This window comes from Carlito syrichta, unplaced genomic scaffold (genome assembly GCF_000164805.1).
Source record: "Carlito syrichta isolate Samal-C Ts95f unplaced genomic scaffold, Tarsius_syrichta-2.0.1 Scaffold135687, whole genome shotgun sequence".
Taxonomy (NCBI): Eukaryota; Metazoa; Chordata; class Mammalia; order Primates; family Tarsiidae; genus Carlito; species Carlito syrichta.
Genome location: NW_007079783.1, coordinates 257927 through 274851, shown reverse-complemented (window position 1 = coordinate 274851; position 16925 = coordinate 257927). Strand labels below are relative to the sequence as shown.

At 41.6% G+C, this 16925-nt stretch overlaps 1 protein-coding gene across 1 annotated transcript in view; it reads left to right on the top strand.

Moving 5' to 3' along the window:
* Positions 1 to 16925, top strand: part of FRAS1 (Fraser extracellular matrix complex subunit 1) — a 195434-nt gene that overhangs the window by 129421 nt on the left and 49088 nt on the right. Inside the window, exons 34-41 of the mRNA XM_021708269.1 lie at positions 1313 to 1426; positions 3924 to 4074; positions 5742 to 5901; positions 8537 to 8705; positions 10865 to 11111; positions 12374 to 12718; positions 14583 to 14743; positions 15168 to 15315. Coding sequence (XP_021563944.1) covers positions 1313 to 1426; positions 3924 to 4074; positions 5742 to 5901; positions 8537 to 8705; positions 10865 to 11111; positions 12374 to 12718; positions 14583 to 14743; positions 15168 to 15315 — 1495 coding nt within the window. The remainder of the gene's footprint in view (positions 1 to 1312; positions 1427 to 3923; positions 4075 to 5741; positions 5902 to 8536; positions 8706 to 10864; positions 11112 to 12373; positions 12719 to 14582; positions 14744 to 15167; positions 15316 to 16925) is intronic.

The following is a 16925-nucleotide window of genomic DNA, read 5'->3' as shown; positions in this document are numbered from 1 at the left end:
CTTTAAGATTTCCCTCCTACCACCTTTCCTCATTTCACTCATTCCTTCTTCTGCAGCCAGGTCTCCTGCAGTGCCATACACTTCCCCCTGATAAAAGCTGCACTCCAGTGAAAGGTGGGCCCAAGAGCACCTCTGTGCTCCACACACCTGCGTCTGCCTGGGCAGAAGCAGCGTTAGTGAGCAGCATGTGGACCCCCAGGATAGCATCAAGATCCACCACTCAGTTCTGCAGAGTTCCTTTTTTACTTTCGCAGTGAATGATTATTTTTCTGGAAGCAAGATTCTCCCATGTCCTTTAGAGATAAACAGGCGGTGAGAAGGTTATTCTCAGTTGGCTGGCGTGTCCATGGATGACTCTGGGGATTTCCTGCCATTTCGGTGTCTGCACTGCATCAACACCTGGCAGGTCATCACTTGTGTTTTTGTCCTCCCAAACTATAGCTGCTCCCTAGTTAGTTTGACTTTCAAAAAAGAACAAAGATTTCAGGATGCATCATCAAGAGAGCTGTTCTTTTATAAACATAAAAGTTCACAGCAGGTCTCTCAAGAGACCTTGCCATTTAAAAAGCAGAAATCACTTAGAAGGTGGGCTATAGGAGACTGAAAATCCAACACCTTGTTGTCCTGTGTTCCAGCTTGCTGTGTCCACACAGGAGCTGCAAGGCACTGCTCCAACTCACTGTGTGTGTTGAGTGTGTGCATGTGGGTGCGTGTGTGTATGTGCCTGTGGAAATGGGGTCGTACACTCAGCTTCCTTTTAACTTTTCCCACAAATGCTTTGCTTGATTTCCTCTGCCCTTTACTCTTACATAGAGGAGACTTTCTTAAAGCAAACAACAACAAAAACAGAAAGAAAAAAAAAGAAAAGACTATCTCTTTCCATGAAAACCTCTTTTCACACTTGGCATGATCCCACCTGGAGATTTTGAAATTCACATTTTAACAATGATTTTTGTCATGAAAACTTTAACAAGGGGTTATTGAAAGGAAAAATACTTTGTTGTTTCATCTCAGGGCAATATTGAACTCAATTGAAGAAGGCACAGGTGTATAAAAATCAGCACCACAGCAGGTGAGATTCCAGCAGGTGCCATTTGCTCTTTGCTTTTCTCCTCACGTTGTTCTCACTGTATCATTCAGCATTCTCCCATTGGCCTCATGTCAGGTGATGAGGGAGGATCACTGACCTAGCTGCCCATCCTTCAGCTCAGAAGTGTCAACAGATTTTAGGGTCCCAGCTTTGCAGGTCCTGTGCCCAGCTTACTGCAGGTGCCTGTGAATGATGAGTCTTCTCTTCTGGTCTTCCCAACAGATTATGACAGCAGCACCTCAACAGTTCCGAGTAGACATCCTCCCAGTAGATGATGGCACCCCTAGAATTGTCACCAACCTGGGGCTCCAGTGGCTGGAATATATGGATGGCAAGGTAAGGTCTGTCCCATCTGTCATAGTTGCACGACCCAATGTGGGCTACGTCCTTATTCATAACAATGACTTTTGAACAGAACTCCCATTCAACCCACATGTGTTTCCCTCCCTGAATAAGCTGATTTTCCTGAGCTTGGTGAGCTCCATGAGTTTGGTTAGGATTGTTAAATGATCAAGATTGTGCAGGGTCAATAAGGAGTGTGTGTAGTTTAAGAGACTCTTACAAAAAAAAACCCTAAAATATAGTAGGTCAATCAATATAGAATTTTATTTATTTTCTCTCTTGTGGGATATAAGTAAGTGGGCCACCTAGGGCTCTACATGACCACCTAGAGGTGCAGACCCTCCCTACCTCATTGTTCTGCCATTACTAGATTGTTGCTGACGACATAACCAAACCCCTTTAGAAATTCATCAGTACATAAGTGGCCCTTCATATCTATAGGTTCCACATATGCAGATTCAACCAACAATGGCTTGACAAAATTCAAAGAAAAAAATACAGATTTTAAAGTACAGTCTAACAAGTGTTTACCTAGCATTTATAGTGTATTATATTACATGTAAGTAACTAGAGATGATTTAAAGTATAGGAGGATGTGCATGGGTTATGTGCAAATACTATACCATTTTGTGATTCCCAAAGATACAGAGGGACAACAGTACCAGCACATGGGAAGGTAAATCAGAGAAGGGCAAAGAACTTTGTGCTAAGCAAGGAATACAGAAATTGGACACATCCATTCCCAACCAACCTAGGGAACATAGTGAGACTTTGTCTGTACAAAAAAGTCAGAAAATAAGCCTGGTGTGATGGTACATGCCTGTAGTCCCAGCTACTCGGTAGGTCAAGGTGGAAGGATCATCTGAGCCTAGGTGGTTGAGGGTGTAGTGAGCTGTGATCATGTCACTGCACTCCAGCCTGGGCAACTGAAGACCCCAACCCACAGAAGGGAGGAAGCAGGGGGGGAGAGAGAAGAAAGAGATTGAACACAACCCTTGTACTCATGTTCTATTGGCAAGAAATCTGTCAAATGGCCCCACTTGCATGGAAGGTTGGGAGAATAAGACCCCAACCCAAAGAGAGAGAGAGAGAAAAAAGGAAAGGAATGGAAGGGAAGGCAAGGGAGGGAAGAAGGGAGGGAGGGATGGAGGAAGAGAAAGAAAGAGAGAGAGAGAGAGAGAAAGAGAAAGAAAGAAAGAAAGAACTAAAAAAAAGAAAAAAAGAAAGAGAAAAATATATCCCTTGTACTCACATCATATTAACAAGAAATCGATCATACGGCCCCAAATGTTGCATAAAAGTTTGAGAAAATGTCTCTAGCTGGGCAACAAATGCTCAGCTAAAACATTATTCACTAGAAGAAAGGGAGATTGGATCTTGGAAAACCTTTAGTATCTGCCATAGATGGGAAAGAAACAGCCATTTTTGTAGGTGAGTGTGGTAAGGTGAATTTAGAAATTTCCTTCTTTTTCTCCTAATTCCCCAGTTGGTCATTGTAAGGTATATGGTATAATTGGTAATTATAAAATAATATGATAATCATATGAAGCACTCTTTCCATCCCCACCCAAACACACACAGTTTTTTGGTTCCAATGAGAACTGACTTTCTACTTTGGCAGTGGTGTTCCCTCTAGGATGTGGCTTTTGGCATCCCCATGGAGCTGGGTCATTGGTTGTATGTATGGCTGTTGCTCTGTAGCTTCTTGCTGAACTGGTTGGGTTCTCAAAAATACATAAACCACAGTTAGAGCAGATTCCTCTCATGACTTATTTGATTTTTTTTCCCTCCATATTCAGCACAGTCCCATTCTCTTTTCAACACTCTCTAGTTGGGTTTCTACCTCCTGTTCCTACTCTACTGCAGTGACTGTTATTAGAGTCCATTTTGTCAAATCCAAAGGTCAATTATTTGTCCTTACCTTACTAGACTACAAATACTCAATACTGTTGACCACCCCCTATCTTCTTCCAAACCTGGCTCTCACTAAATATTTACTGAATGACTGAGTGAATGAGTGAATTAAAGTTCAGCCAGTATATTTGGGAAATATCAGGGTACCGTATGTTTATCTTACGTGATTTCAAACATTTTAATTGAGTCCTATAAAGTAGAACATGGCCAACTTGTCTGCACTGAATCATTCTTTCAAAGTTCCAAATTCTTTTCAAGTCTCAGCTTCAATCCCTCAATGCCAGATGAAATTCATCTCTCCCTCTCTTAAGAAGTATATGGCACTCTTTTTATATCTTCCATTATAGCTCCTGCCACATTGACCTTGCCCAGGAGCCTTTCTTTAAAGATGTGAATATCTCGAGGGCTGAGGCTGGGATTATTTCCATCCTCATGGCCTCTCCAATCCTGACAGAGTTTTCAATGCAGTAAATGCACTCAGTAAATCATTGTTGAACTGAATTAAATCTGAGTCAGAGGGTCTTGTTCCTGCTTTATTCTCACCTCAGGAATTAAATGTAATGGGTTTCTATTCCAGGCAACCAACCTGATCACCAAGAAGGAACTGCTGACTATGGACCCAGACACTGAGGATGCACAGCTTGTCTATGAGATAACGACGGCCCCCAAGCATGGCTATGTAGAGAACAAGCTGCAGCCTGGCAGAGCTGCCGCCACGTTCACCCAGGGTGGGGACTTGGGGACATCAGGGAGGAGAAGTCTATCCTAATGCCACTCTCCCTATCTCCCCAGTCTCACAGCCACTTCCTGTTACTCATGCCTAAGTCACCCATTTGCAAACAAATAGACCTTTTTAGTGTCTAGCTGTCCAGTTTATGAATTTTACTTCTGATTTTCTGTTACTCTGAACTATGGCAAAAGAAAATTCATCCTGCTTTCTCAGCTCCCAATTGCTTAAGTTTTGACTAGGTTTTCTTTTCTGTTACTCTAAACTATGGCAAAGGAAAATTTATCATGCTTTCTCAGCTCGCAATTGCTTTAAGTTTTGGCTAGTTTTTCTGGAAGAGTACATGATATTGCTTTGTTATTTTTTCTTTCTTTTTTTTTATTTCAATAGTTTTGAGGGATACAAATAGTTTTTGGTCTGGGCTTTAAGTGTACCCACCAACCCTACTTGTGTACATTGTACCCGACAGATGATTTTTTTTTATCCCTCCACTTCTTCCCCTCCTCCCCCTTCTAAGTCTCCAGTGTCCATTGTACCATTCTCTGTATCTTTGCAGACCCTTAGTTTAGCTCCCACTTATAAGTGAGAACATGTAGTGTTTGGTTTTCTGTTCCTGAGTTAGTTCACTTAGGATGATATTCTCCAATTCCATCCAAGTTGCTGCAAAAGATGTGATTTCATTCCTCTTGATGACTAAGTAGTATTCCATAGTATAGATACCACATTTTCATTATCCGCTGTTCAGTTAGTGGGCACTTAGGTTGATTTCACATCTTTACTATTGTGAATTGTGCCATGATGAACATGCAGGTGCAGTTGTCTTTTTCATGTAAGAAAAACGATCTCTGTTCTTTTGGGTATGATTTTTTTTTTTGAAGTGACATCATCAACAAAACAAAAAATAACTGGACTTTATGAAAGACCTGTGATCCTGTGTGGTTTATTTTTTGTTCTTTAAGGATTACAGACTTTTTTCTTTCTGTCTTCAACCAAGAAATTAAAATAAATGTGTGTAGATTGCTCAGCAGAGATTCTTTCCTGCTTTGAATCATATCACGCAGTCATTTTGTGTCCATGTCTTATGAGCTTGTCAGATACCTTTTGACGTCTTTTGAGGGTGGACCTGTTAGGAGCAGTCATTGCAGAAGTGCCCATTGAAATTCATGCTCCACATTTCCTTTTTTTCTCCCTATTCTCTCTTAATGACTTTTTAGCTGTGCTTTCTGTATAGGCTGTTTTAATCCAAACTAAGCTGTTCTTATTAGCACATAACTTCCCAGGAACTTTCTTTAGAAGGAATTAGGTCTTTGTATGAGGATGGGGTTCAAAGGTTTGTCTCTGTCAACTCTTGGATATGCTTTTCAACATTTCAAATATGTTGACTGAAGTGCTTTTTGTCAGGACCCTAGATTCTTACTTTGTAATAGCATGAGGGTATTCTCAATACATAAAAACAGATATTTTATTACACAGAAATACAAAATTTTATTTTGAAATATGGCAGAAACATTTATTTTTTAGACTTCTATACTTCTGGTTCTTGGGAAAATAAATTTTGTCTAACTCACTAGAAGAATAAATTGACCATGTTGGTGTGGGAATCTATTAGGCTGTCGTTACATTCCTGGATTGACTCAGTGAATTCACAGAGAGTCTTTTTTCTCACAGAGGATGTGAACTTGGGATTGATTCGTTACATGCTGCGTGAGGAGAAGATCCATGAAATGATGGATAGTTTTCAGTTTCTGGTGAAAGATAGTAAACCCAATGTGGTCAATGACAACATCTTCCATATCCAGTGGTCCCTCATCAGCTTTAAATATACCAGGTACAAGTGTTATTGTTTTTTTTCATTCTTGAGAAATGAGTCAGGTAAGCAGAGGGAGTCAGGATAGAGCATGCTGGAGTCAGCTCTAGTCACCTGTTGGTGATGGTAACAGTGATGATGATGATGGCAGTGATAAAAATAAAAATAAAGCCGGGCTCGGTGGCTCAGCCTGTAATCCTGCGCCTTTGGGAGGCTGAGGTAAGTGGATTGCCTGAACCCGCGGATTCGAGACCTGCCTGGGCAGGCGAGACCTCATCTCTACAATAAATTTAAAAAAAAAAAATTAGCTGGGCGTGGTAGCGTGCGCCTGTAGTTCCAGCTACTTGGAAAGCTGAGGCAGAAGGATCGCCGGAGCCCAGCAGGTCGAGGCTGCGGTAGCCAGGAGTGGCCACTGCACTCCAGTCTGGGCGACAGAGTGAGACTCCAACTCAAAATAAATAAATAAATAAATAAATAAATACAAATAAAAATAACACCAAATATTATTGAATGTTGTATGTGCCATGCACTGCACTAGGTACTTGACATACATTATCTTATTTAATATTTGAATTGTGAGATGAATTCTATTTTTATCCCTACAGCAGCAATTAATAGAACCAGAAAGAGGTTAAGTAACTTGCCTACAATCACATAGCTGATAAGCAGTCAGACCAGGTTATAAGCCTGGTGATTCTAACCATGTGCTTTACTGTCTCGCATACAGGTATTTTTGTTTCTGTCTTCAAGTTTTAGAAGGTAATTTGGTAGAACTTATAGAAAAAATAAATCAACTTTCAAGTTGAGAAAACAATCACTGGCCCACACTACCAGTATCTTTGCTTTCCATCTTTACTCTCCTTGTTTTCTATTTGTGTTCTCCCCAGCTCCTTTGTTTTTTTATAAGAATATATACCTTTAAGGGAAAATGCATGGCTTAATGTTGACAGCATTTTAAGACGCTTTCCTAATCTGCTGGGAAGTTAGAGGCAAACAAAGAGATGCCAATTGGTAAAGGTGGTGGGCAAACATGGTATTGATTGTATAGGTTAAATCAGAACTGAGATGATCATTTTTCTGAGGGAAATATCCCTTAAGTCTACAGTTCAGAGACTCATTACTCTAAGAAACCAACTTCATGATAATTCAGATAAAAATTGGAATGTGAGGGGAAAAGGGAAAGTTTAAAAGCCTGATTTCATGTGCCCCAGACTCAGAGTATTCCACTCTTACACACTTTTAGAGAATTAGAGGAAAATTAGAATCAACTTTTATACAAGGGGGGCCTCCCCCCCAAATCTGAATTACCTTTTAGAGAGCAGGCCCCTTGTAATACACTCGGATTTTGTTCCTCCAGATCAAATGGTCAACCAAAGTTTTTATCTGGAAGTTTTGAAAAGGTTGTATCATAATTTGCAGAAGAAATGTCCCGAGTTGTGGTACACAGGTGGTTGGTTCTTCCACCATGACAACATACCTGTCCACACCATGTTGAGTGTTCAGCGGTTTTTGACTTTTTATTTGTTTCCCTGGATGAAAAAAGTCTTCAAGGGGAAACATTTTGTTGATGTGGAAGAGGTGAAACAAAAAATGACAGAAGCACTAAAAGACATCAAAATTAACGAGTTTAAAAAGTGTTTTGAGCAGTTGAAAAAGCATCTTAATAGATGTATTGCATCAGATAGAGAGTACTTTGAAGGTGACTGAAGTTCAAACGTAAGAATAAATATACAGTTTTTTATAAATAAATTCTGAGATTTGGGGTCCCCCTTGTATGTATAATGCTGTTATTTACCTCTTGATTGTTTCCCCTTCAAAAATAAATAAATTTAATAAAATCAGTCCCTTTTTCTGGACAACTCTCTAACATTTAATGGACTAAATGTTAGAGAGGGTCCTGAAGCCAGTATCGAGGACTTACCTCTCTGAGGCAGCAAGACCCACACCCAGTTCCAGTGGCCATCTTCGGTGGTAACAAGCAAAGCCCAGGTCAAACCCTACTCTCCTGTGGCCTTTCTGAACCTAGGTCTCATCATGAAGTAATAACACATGAATAGTTGGCCTTCTACTTTGCAAGCAGTAGAAATTCTGAGCCACAAGCTAAATTAATCCAATCCCTGTCCATTGTCCTAAACCTCTGTGTGTCCAGCATCTTTGCTACCCAGGCTTGACTCCTGATCAGATTCTTAACTCTGGCTCTGCCCTATCTCCTTCAGATACTTCCTGGAGATACGGTCCAGCCATTCCCACCTGAGCTAAGTCATGAGTTGCTTTCCAAGCAGCTTTCTTCCCTAAGAGCCCCATAATGTATTGATTACTCTACCACACTAGGGAGAGATTGTTTGTCCCTTCTCTCCGTTCTGAAATCTGGAGTTCACAGCTCTTATGTGCTGTCCATCTCCAAGTGACTCTCAACTCACTTTCCAAGTCAGACAGGCAAAATTCTGCATCCATAGCTTCCTTGTTCATTTGTGATCTGACCATTCCAGGTGAACATGTTCCCTCAGTTTACAACTTGAATTCTTAAAGGAACCAAACTCCCTCTTCTCTGACTGTCTAATGCCAGTAACCATATAGAAGAGATTGTCATTAAGCACATGGTTTCTTCACAGCCATGGGACAGATTTTCAGAGTCTGCCTTTTTATGTGCTTCTAGCTACAATGTCAGTGAGAAGGCGGGGTCTGTCAGTGTCACGGTGCAGAGGACTGGGAACCTGAACCAGTATGCCATCGTCCTGTGTCGCACTGAACAAGGCACTGCCAGCTCCAGCTCCAGGGCTAGCTCCCGCCCTGGACAGCAGGACTACGTGGAGTATGCTGGTCAGGTAGGTGGGGCACGGCATCCAATTCCTCAGTGCCGGGCAGGTTCCAGCAAGAGCTGGGATATGGTTACAGGGTTCTGTAATCCTGTCCCACTTCCTCCCCCCTTCTTTTCCATGAGCATCCTTCCTCAAGTAGTTCTCCTATGTTCCCTTCCCATGGTCCTCTGTTCTTTATGGTCTCTAATTCCCGTTGACTGAAACTATTATCTAGCTTCTCAGTCTTGACATGTTGCTTCATGACAAAAAGAAGTCTCATAGCTTCATGTTCTACACTCAGCCTCTTGTGTCCTATCCCTTCCACCTTCTCACCTGAAGGGAGGGAAGAGACTGTATAAGGTGACCTGCTAGGAAGCCCTTGGAACATGCCAAGTGAGAGATGAGGACATCTTGGGCTTCAGTTATGAAGTGAAGTCAAAGAGAAGTGGGTGACTTTAACAGATGGGGAAGAACTGATAGAATTTGGCAGTGGATTGATTGACGGTGGGGCAGAAGATGATGGCCCTTACTAGGAGGGAACAGGTTTGACAGAGTTTGGTGCTCATGACTTTGCTTTGAACATGTTGAGTGGAATTGCCGTAGAAACAGCGAGGTGATCACTACATAGGGTAGGGAATGCAGAGAGAAGTCTGGGGTAGAGAGAAAAATTTGCAGGTCACCCTACACACTTCTGGTGTTTAGCACCAGGATGACCATGAGAAAAGGAGAGAGTGAAAGCAGAAGATGAAGGAGGACTGAAACAGTCAACCCCTGTCTGGTAGGGCTCCATATTGTTATCGGTTGTGTAGGACACAATGCCTGTGCTTAGTAAGTTTTCATTAACTGTTTTTCAAAGCTTTTTTTAAATTCTTTGGCAACACAAATCTGTGTAAAGAGAAGTGGTTGCCATTCTTTAATTGGGGCATTTTAGCAGGACTAAGCTAAGGCCTCTTATGTCAAATGTAAGGAATCAGAAAAGAACAGATATGCTAAAGAGTCTTTTAGCAGAATGATAAGACAGAGCATATTTCTGTGTTTTTCATGAATAGACAAATTGCTGGCCATGTGTTCTAGATCTTAAAGAGAGCTCTATTGAGGGTTTCATTTCACAGGGGATGTTTTGAAATACGGAGTTGAATAAAAACAATTTGATTAGTTGAGTTGATTAGATATGCACTAATAATTTTTTGTTTTATTAAAATTGTGTGCTTTTCAGAATTATGTGTTTCTAGAAATGTGTGACTATTTTCTGCATGTTTCAGCTGTCTCAGTTTACACAAAGTACAGCCCAGGACCATTTCCTACCCTTTTAGTTTTAGCCAGGTCAATAGTCTTGGTTTCATGTGAAGGTTTTATCTTTCTTCTTTGTTTTGTTTAGACAAAGCAAATCCAGAATAAATCCCTGTGAGTTCACAATTGTGTGCATATAAAGTAATTTCTCAGTTTTGTACCAGGCTAAATTCATTCACATTATAGTTCTAGTCCATTTTAATGGCAAAGAATTTAGCCAAATATAAAGTTAAAATTGGTCTGACTTGTTTATAATATAACTTTCTATAGATTTAAACTCCATGATTCAGTACTCTGAAATTCTATGTCAAGTCCAGCTGTACAAGTAGTATGGTGATGGTAGCGATAATGTCTTCTGTATGTTAGTGCTTTCATTATACAAGACCTCTCTAGTCCTCTCAGTAAGTATGAGAAGCAAGAGTGTTATTACTATTAGTTAGCTGATAAGGAGTCTGATGTTTATCAAGTTTCATAGCCTTATCAAGCTTGACAGTGACAGAACCAGACTTGGAAACAGAACTTCTTACTCTGGGGCCAGAGCTATTTGCAGCTAGACTTGCCACAGATGGAAAGGGAACTGAGAGATGCAGTGATGACTGTTGCAGTCCCAAGTGAGATGATAACACAGGCTATGAGTGATCATTCCATGTTCTTCTACAACCACCAATTGGTAGGAGATGTCTTTGCTCTCCTTTGCCTTCCTATCCAATAGCCCCCCATCCAGGTTAAGAGGTGGCTGAATGCTCTAGGTGGCACAGCGGGGAGCTGAGCTGGAGAGCCAGCTGTCTCAGTCAGTGCTCTACACTGGGTTTGGGTGCTCTTTTCCCAGGACTCCCTGGGGGAACCAAGCAGGGGAAGGTGAGGTACAGCTTAACTCTGTGTTTCCTGTGTGACAGGTGCAGTTTGATGAGCGAGAGGATACCAAGTCCTGTACCATTGTCATCAACGATGATGATGTGTTTGAGAATGTCGAGAGCTTCATTGTGGAGCTCAGCATGCCAGCTTATGCCCTGCTGGGGGCGTTCACCCGGGCTAAGGTCATAATCAATGACACTGAGGATGAACCCACCTTAGAGTTTGACAAGAAGACCTACCGGGTCAACGAGAGTGCTGGTTTTCTATTTGCACCTATTGAAAGAAAAGGTCTGTTGGTGCCAAGGGTGACAAAGAACTATAATAATAGCTAGCATTCATTGAGTTCCTATTAAGTACCAAGTGTTCATCTGTTATATTAACTCACATGCATGAGTACTTTATAGGTATTAACTCATTTAATCCCCCAAACAACCCTAATGATGGTTCTACCCATGGTACCATCAGAAGGTCGCTCTTCTTAGTTCAAGTTGTTAGAGCTCTGTTTATTCTTAAACCAAAATAGAAGTCTGGTTATATTTAGCCTTGCAAATTATGCATGAATCAGTATTCTTAATCAATCACCAAAACATAAAATATTTAGTAACCTTGGTCAAGGAGAAAAGTTGCAGTTTATAAGTACTGGCTTTTCATCTTAGTTCTTGGAAAACAGAAATGTGCTCAAAGGTGTACCTATGTAGAACTTAGATGAGGAATAAACTATGTGCAAGAAACAAAGGGCAATTCTTTTGTTTTTTAATTGGCACATAATAATAATTGTGCATGTTTATAAAAGGGTAATCAAAACTAAGATCATATGGATTTATGCTTGTATAATGTTGAAACTTTAAAACACATGGAAACTACACCCCCATTCAAAGCAACACCATGACTATAAATGATGATGTCAGGTCTCTTTACTAAATCTGCTGTTGGGGCATTAGTATAACAAATACTGTAGATAATGCAAAACCTTGGTAATGCCACTTGGAAAATAAGCAAGCCCCATTGATTGCTCTGGGCCACTGAGCCAGACTCAGAGCAGGCTGTCACTGAAGGAAGTGGCAGCACTAATAAGTAAAGCCATTTGTACAGAGAGGCAGGTTTTATTTTATGTCTTTCTTTTTTAAAAAATAAGCCTCTTTCTCTCTGGAAATTAAAGCACGAAGTTTATTCAGAAAGGCAGTGAACTATGCACATCACACAACCTTCAGGACACAATTACTGTGCTACTTAAAGTTCCAAATATGTCTCTTATCTCTCCACCCGCTGTGGTCTTAGATGGTGGGCAATGAATGTTGTGAATTGACAGAGTACAAAATTCACAGAACAGGAAATCCATTTTAAGTTGTTTGGTGAAGTATCTGGGGTCCATTCAGTCCTCAAGTGGTTTATACCACAGGCTTAATTCAGAAAGGTTTTCATGACAGAGTTTGAACAGAAATAGTAATGAATGTGTTTAAGGGGAACCTAACCCGTGATGTTACTGGAGACTTTAAAATTTGAGAAGTGCTTAATCAAATGCTTTGGTTTTCTTACCCTTTGTATTTCAGGAGACTCAAGCAGCATAGTATCTGCCATTTGCTACACGGTTCCTAAGTCAGCTATGGGAAGTAGCCTCTATGCCCTAGAATCAGGCTCTGATTTTAAATCTCGAGGGATGTCTGCTGAAAGCCGTGTGATATTTGGGACTGGTGTCACCATGTCTACTTGTGACATCATGCTCATTGATGACAGTGAATATGAAGAGGAAGAGGAGTTTGAGATTGCCCTGGCAGATGCTTCTGACAATGCCCGCATTGGAAGGGTGGCAACGGCCAGGGTGTTCATCAGTGGTCCCAATGATGCCTCCACCGTGTCCCTGGGCAACACAGCTTTCACTGTCAGTGAGGATGCAGGTACTGGAGAGCATCCCTGGGCCTCCATCACTTGACTCCTTATCCTTTTCTTGAATAATTTCCTCCTTAAGTTTGAGGATGTCAAGGCACTGAATACTTGAATACTCAGGTATTACACAGTGCTAGACATCTAGGTGTCAAGACCAAGAATGGAAGATAGTGAAGTAGAGAGAGTTCCATCCGCTTTTTTTGCTCTGATTCTTGATGGCAGAGAGGGCTCTGTCTTAGAGCTTCTTGGGTTGACCTCTGTAGTCCAAGGGAGGGCCTGGTATTGAGCATTTTGGCTCGTGATGGCAGGGATTGTGATCTGTTGAGGAAAGAAGTGAGTTATTTCATATGCTGCTAGCTGCTGGATCATACTCCGAAGTTTCAGTGTCTTAACACAGTAGAATTTTCTCATTCACATGACAACCCAAAGCAACCAGTGGGCAGATCTCTTCCACGTGGTATTTGTGGAATTTCAGAGACCAAGGCTCCTTCTCTGTTGTGTTTCTGCAAGGGTCTTGGAGTCCTCTGTGTATAGGCAGGTGTCCTGCTGGCAGAGGAGCAGCAGCTATTCAGAGCATCTACTGACCTACTGATCTGGGCCAGATCAAGACCTTTCACCTCTTTGAAGGCATTTGAAGGGTATTGGGAACAGAATCAGAGCCTCACTCTGTCCCCCAGGCTGGAGTGAAGTGGTACGATCACAGCTCATCATGACCTCGACCTCCTAGGCTCAGCAATCCTCCAGAGTAGCTTAACTACAGGGCGTGTACCACCACACCTGGCTGATTTTTTTTTTAATTTTTTATAGAGATTAGGTCTCACTATGTTGCCTAGACTGGTCTTGAACTACTGGGCTCAAGCAATTCTCCCACTTCGGCCTCTCAGAGTGCTGGGATTACAGACCTGAACTACCACACCCAGCCTGGGAACAAATGTTTGTGAGCACCTACTAAACGTCAGGTGCCATGACCTGTGTGTTCCTTGCATCTTCACTTAGCCTTCTGTGAAGGGATAATCTTACATAGAAGATGAGCATATAGAGACCAGAGAGGTTCACCAAATCATCAGAACTGAAGCAGCTAATGTAATGGCAAAGCTGGGAGAGAGCCCAGACCTTTCTACTGGACCATGCTTCTTTTCCCGAACAACAAATTCCCGGCCATGACCATATGTCACCTCATAGCATACTGAGAAAAATATGCTGATTTTCTATGAGAAAAATGTGGTGATTGATGGGATTTCATGGAACTTTCCTCTGACATTGAGTATGAAAATAGCTAAGTATCTTTAGGACACTTATGACTTCACAGTGGACCAGAAGTAGCTTCATTCCTAGATAAGCAATAAGGACTTGTATTTTACATAATGGTGTATGCTTGGATAAAATAGGAAAATCAACCCATTTAGGAACATGTAATTAGGAACATTCAGCTTCAGGTCCTGCACAGTACCCTGGCTAGTTCCTCCCTAATTGACTATTTTCTGGCTCATCCCTGCAACCCTAGTCTCTGAGCTGCTTCTCCCTGACTAGACTTGAGATGTTTTTCAGTGGACTCTTTCCCTTAAGTACATTGTTCTTCTGTGAACAGTCTCCCTTGTGAAGCACAAGCACAATCCCTTCTAAGGGCTGTCTCCAGCATCACCTCTATGAAGACCTCCTCTAGGGTTTACCTTGATCTTAGTGTCAGGGAAAAGAGGCGTAGTGACACCTCCCAGCCTTCCTCGGGGGGGAATAGAAGCATCACTGAGATTTGCTTAGACGAGCTGAATTATATGAAGCTGCCACTCTTGTAATGAGAGAGAACATTGTTCTGAAAACCCCACTGATATTTTGGCTCAAGGTTGACCATTAAAATCTCTGCTAATCTTCATTCAGGCACAGTGAAGATTCCAGTTATCCGCCATGGTACTGACCTTTCTACTTTCACATCTGTCTGGTGTGCAACGCGGCCCTCAGATCCAGCTTCTGCCACTCCAGGAGTTGACTATGTTCCTAGCTCCAAGAAAGTGGAGTTTGGGCCTGGCATCACAGAACAGGTGCGTGGGAAATAGAGCCCCACAAAGTGCTAGGGCTGACGGGTCTATGAGTGTCATCTTTAGTTGGTTTCTAAAGCCCTACTGAGGACTCTAGACTCCCCTTGGAGTCTAGACTGTCTTTCCTTTGTTTAAAAACATAAACATGTAAGCAAGAGAGCACACTTCTGAGGGGGTCTTCTAAAAATTCTCCAAGTAACTTTTTAGCAAAAATTTCCAGCATTACAGATTTGGGATAGAAACTACATTTGGTTTTGATATAAATATCTAGAAACAAACTCCTAGGGACATTTAATAAAGAGATGATCATCTCATGGATTAAGACCACCAAAGAAAGTCATGTTTCAGCCTTTGTCCTAGTCTCCCAAAGACAAATGGGTATGGGGTGCTGGGCCCTTTGTAATGTTTGCTTTGATTTATCTTCTAGTATTGCACCTTGACTATCTTGGATGACACTCAGTATCCAGTAATTGAAGGACTGGAGACATTTGTGGTTTTCCTCAGCTCTGCGCAAGGGGCCGAACTGACCAAACCCTTCCAGGCTGTCATTGCAATTAATGACACCTTCCAAGATGGTAAGAGATTGGGGATGCCACCTGGCGGTTCTCAACATATTTCTGTTTTTTCCTTAACTTCTACCTATGTGACATAGGAACTCATTCACACTTCTCATTCAAGAAATAGGTGTGTGTGTGTGTACATGTGTGAGCACATGCATATGCACTTTTACATCAAATGTGAAAGAGAATCATTCGTGTCTCTGATACTCTGTCAGGCACAAATATGCATAAGCCTTGAACCCTGTCCTCAAGAAGCTCAGTGTCTACTTGGGGCATCAGACCCTTAAACAGAAGAATTAGAATACATTATGGTTTGACCTAATAGTACTATAAATCCAGCACTACGGAAGGAGAGAGGCCTGAGCAGTAACTATGTGCAGGGGATCATAGAAGATTTCACCAAGGAGAGGATATACAGCAGAGTTAGGTGTTACAGGAAGTCACCCAATGGCTAATAGAGGAAAGCCTATTTCAAATGGAGAGAAAGAGAGAGTACATACAAGGTGTAGCAATTTGAAAGATGCATATTCAGGAAACAGTGAGATCTTACTTTTGCTCTGAGCATGGCAGGAGTTAAATAGAATAAAAAGGAAAGATGGCTTGGAGTCAGGTTCTGAAAGACCTTACATTCCATCCTAGTGACTTTGTAAGCAAAGAAAAACAATAGATGTTTAGAAACAGAGGAGTAGTGTGATCTTTGATTTAGAAAACTAACATTGGCAGTACTGCAGATGATGAGCAGGAATCAATAGAGACAGGTTATGAAGAACATATCAGTCCCTACTGGAGATGTGATATGAAGATGGACAAGAAAGGATAGTTGCTTCTCAGGAAACATTTAGGAAATTTAGAGTTATTAGAACTTGAGAATCCATTGTGTGGACACCAGAGCTGATGGAGAAGATTGAGTCAAACCTGCACCTAAAGGAAGGGGATTCTCACCAGCATCCCTACGGGTCAACCGTGGAGCCTATGATTAAACTTTGAGATGGCTGAAAAGTTCTCAGGAAAAGAAAAGGAAGACCAGCAGAATGATCTTTAATGTTTTTATTTATTCTTAAATAATATATATCATGGATGTAGCAGTAAAAAATTCAGCTGGCCAGAAGGGTATATTGTACTATGAAAATTAATTCTTCTTTCTACCCCTGTCTCCCAATCTTCCCACTTTGCTGGAGACAACAGTCTTGCTCTTTCTTCTTCATCTTCTTTTTTAAGATAGGGTCTTGTTCTGTCATCTAGATCTAGGCTGGCATGCAGAGGCGTGCCCATGGTTCCGTGCAGCCGTAAACTCCTGGGCTCAAGCAATTCATATGCCTCAGCCTCCTGAGTAGCTGGGATACAGGCACATGTCACCATGCCCAGATAATTTTTTTGTATTTTTTATAGAGATGAGGTCTTCTACATTGCCCAAGTTGCCCAGGTAAGGGTTAGGTATACAAATACATTTTGTTCAGGCACCCTTGTTGATAAGAGGTGTTTCCCCGTCCCCAGACAGATATTTACTACTGTTAATCCCATCTCCCTCCCCCCGCATAGTTTTCCACTACTGTCAGTCATTTTCTTATAGTATTACATTGGATGTTCAAGGTCCACTATATGAGTGAGAACATGTGATACTCGGA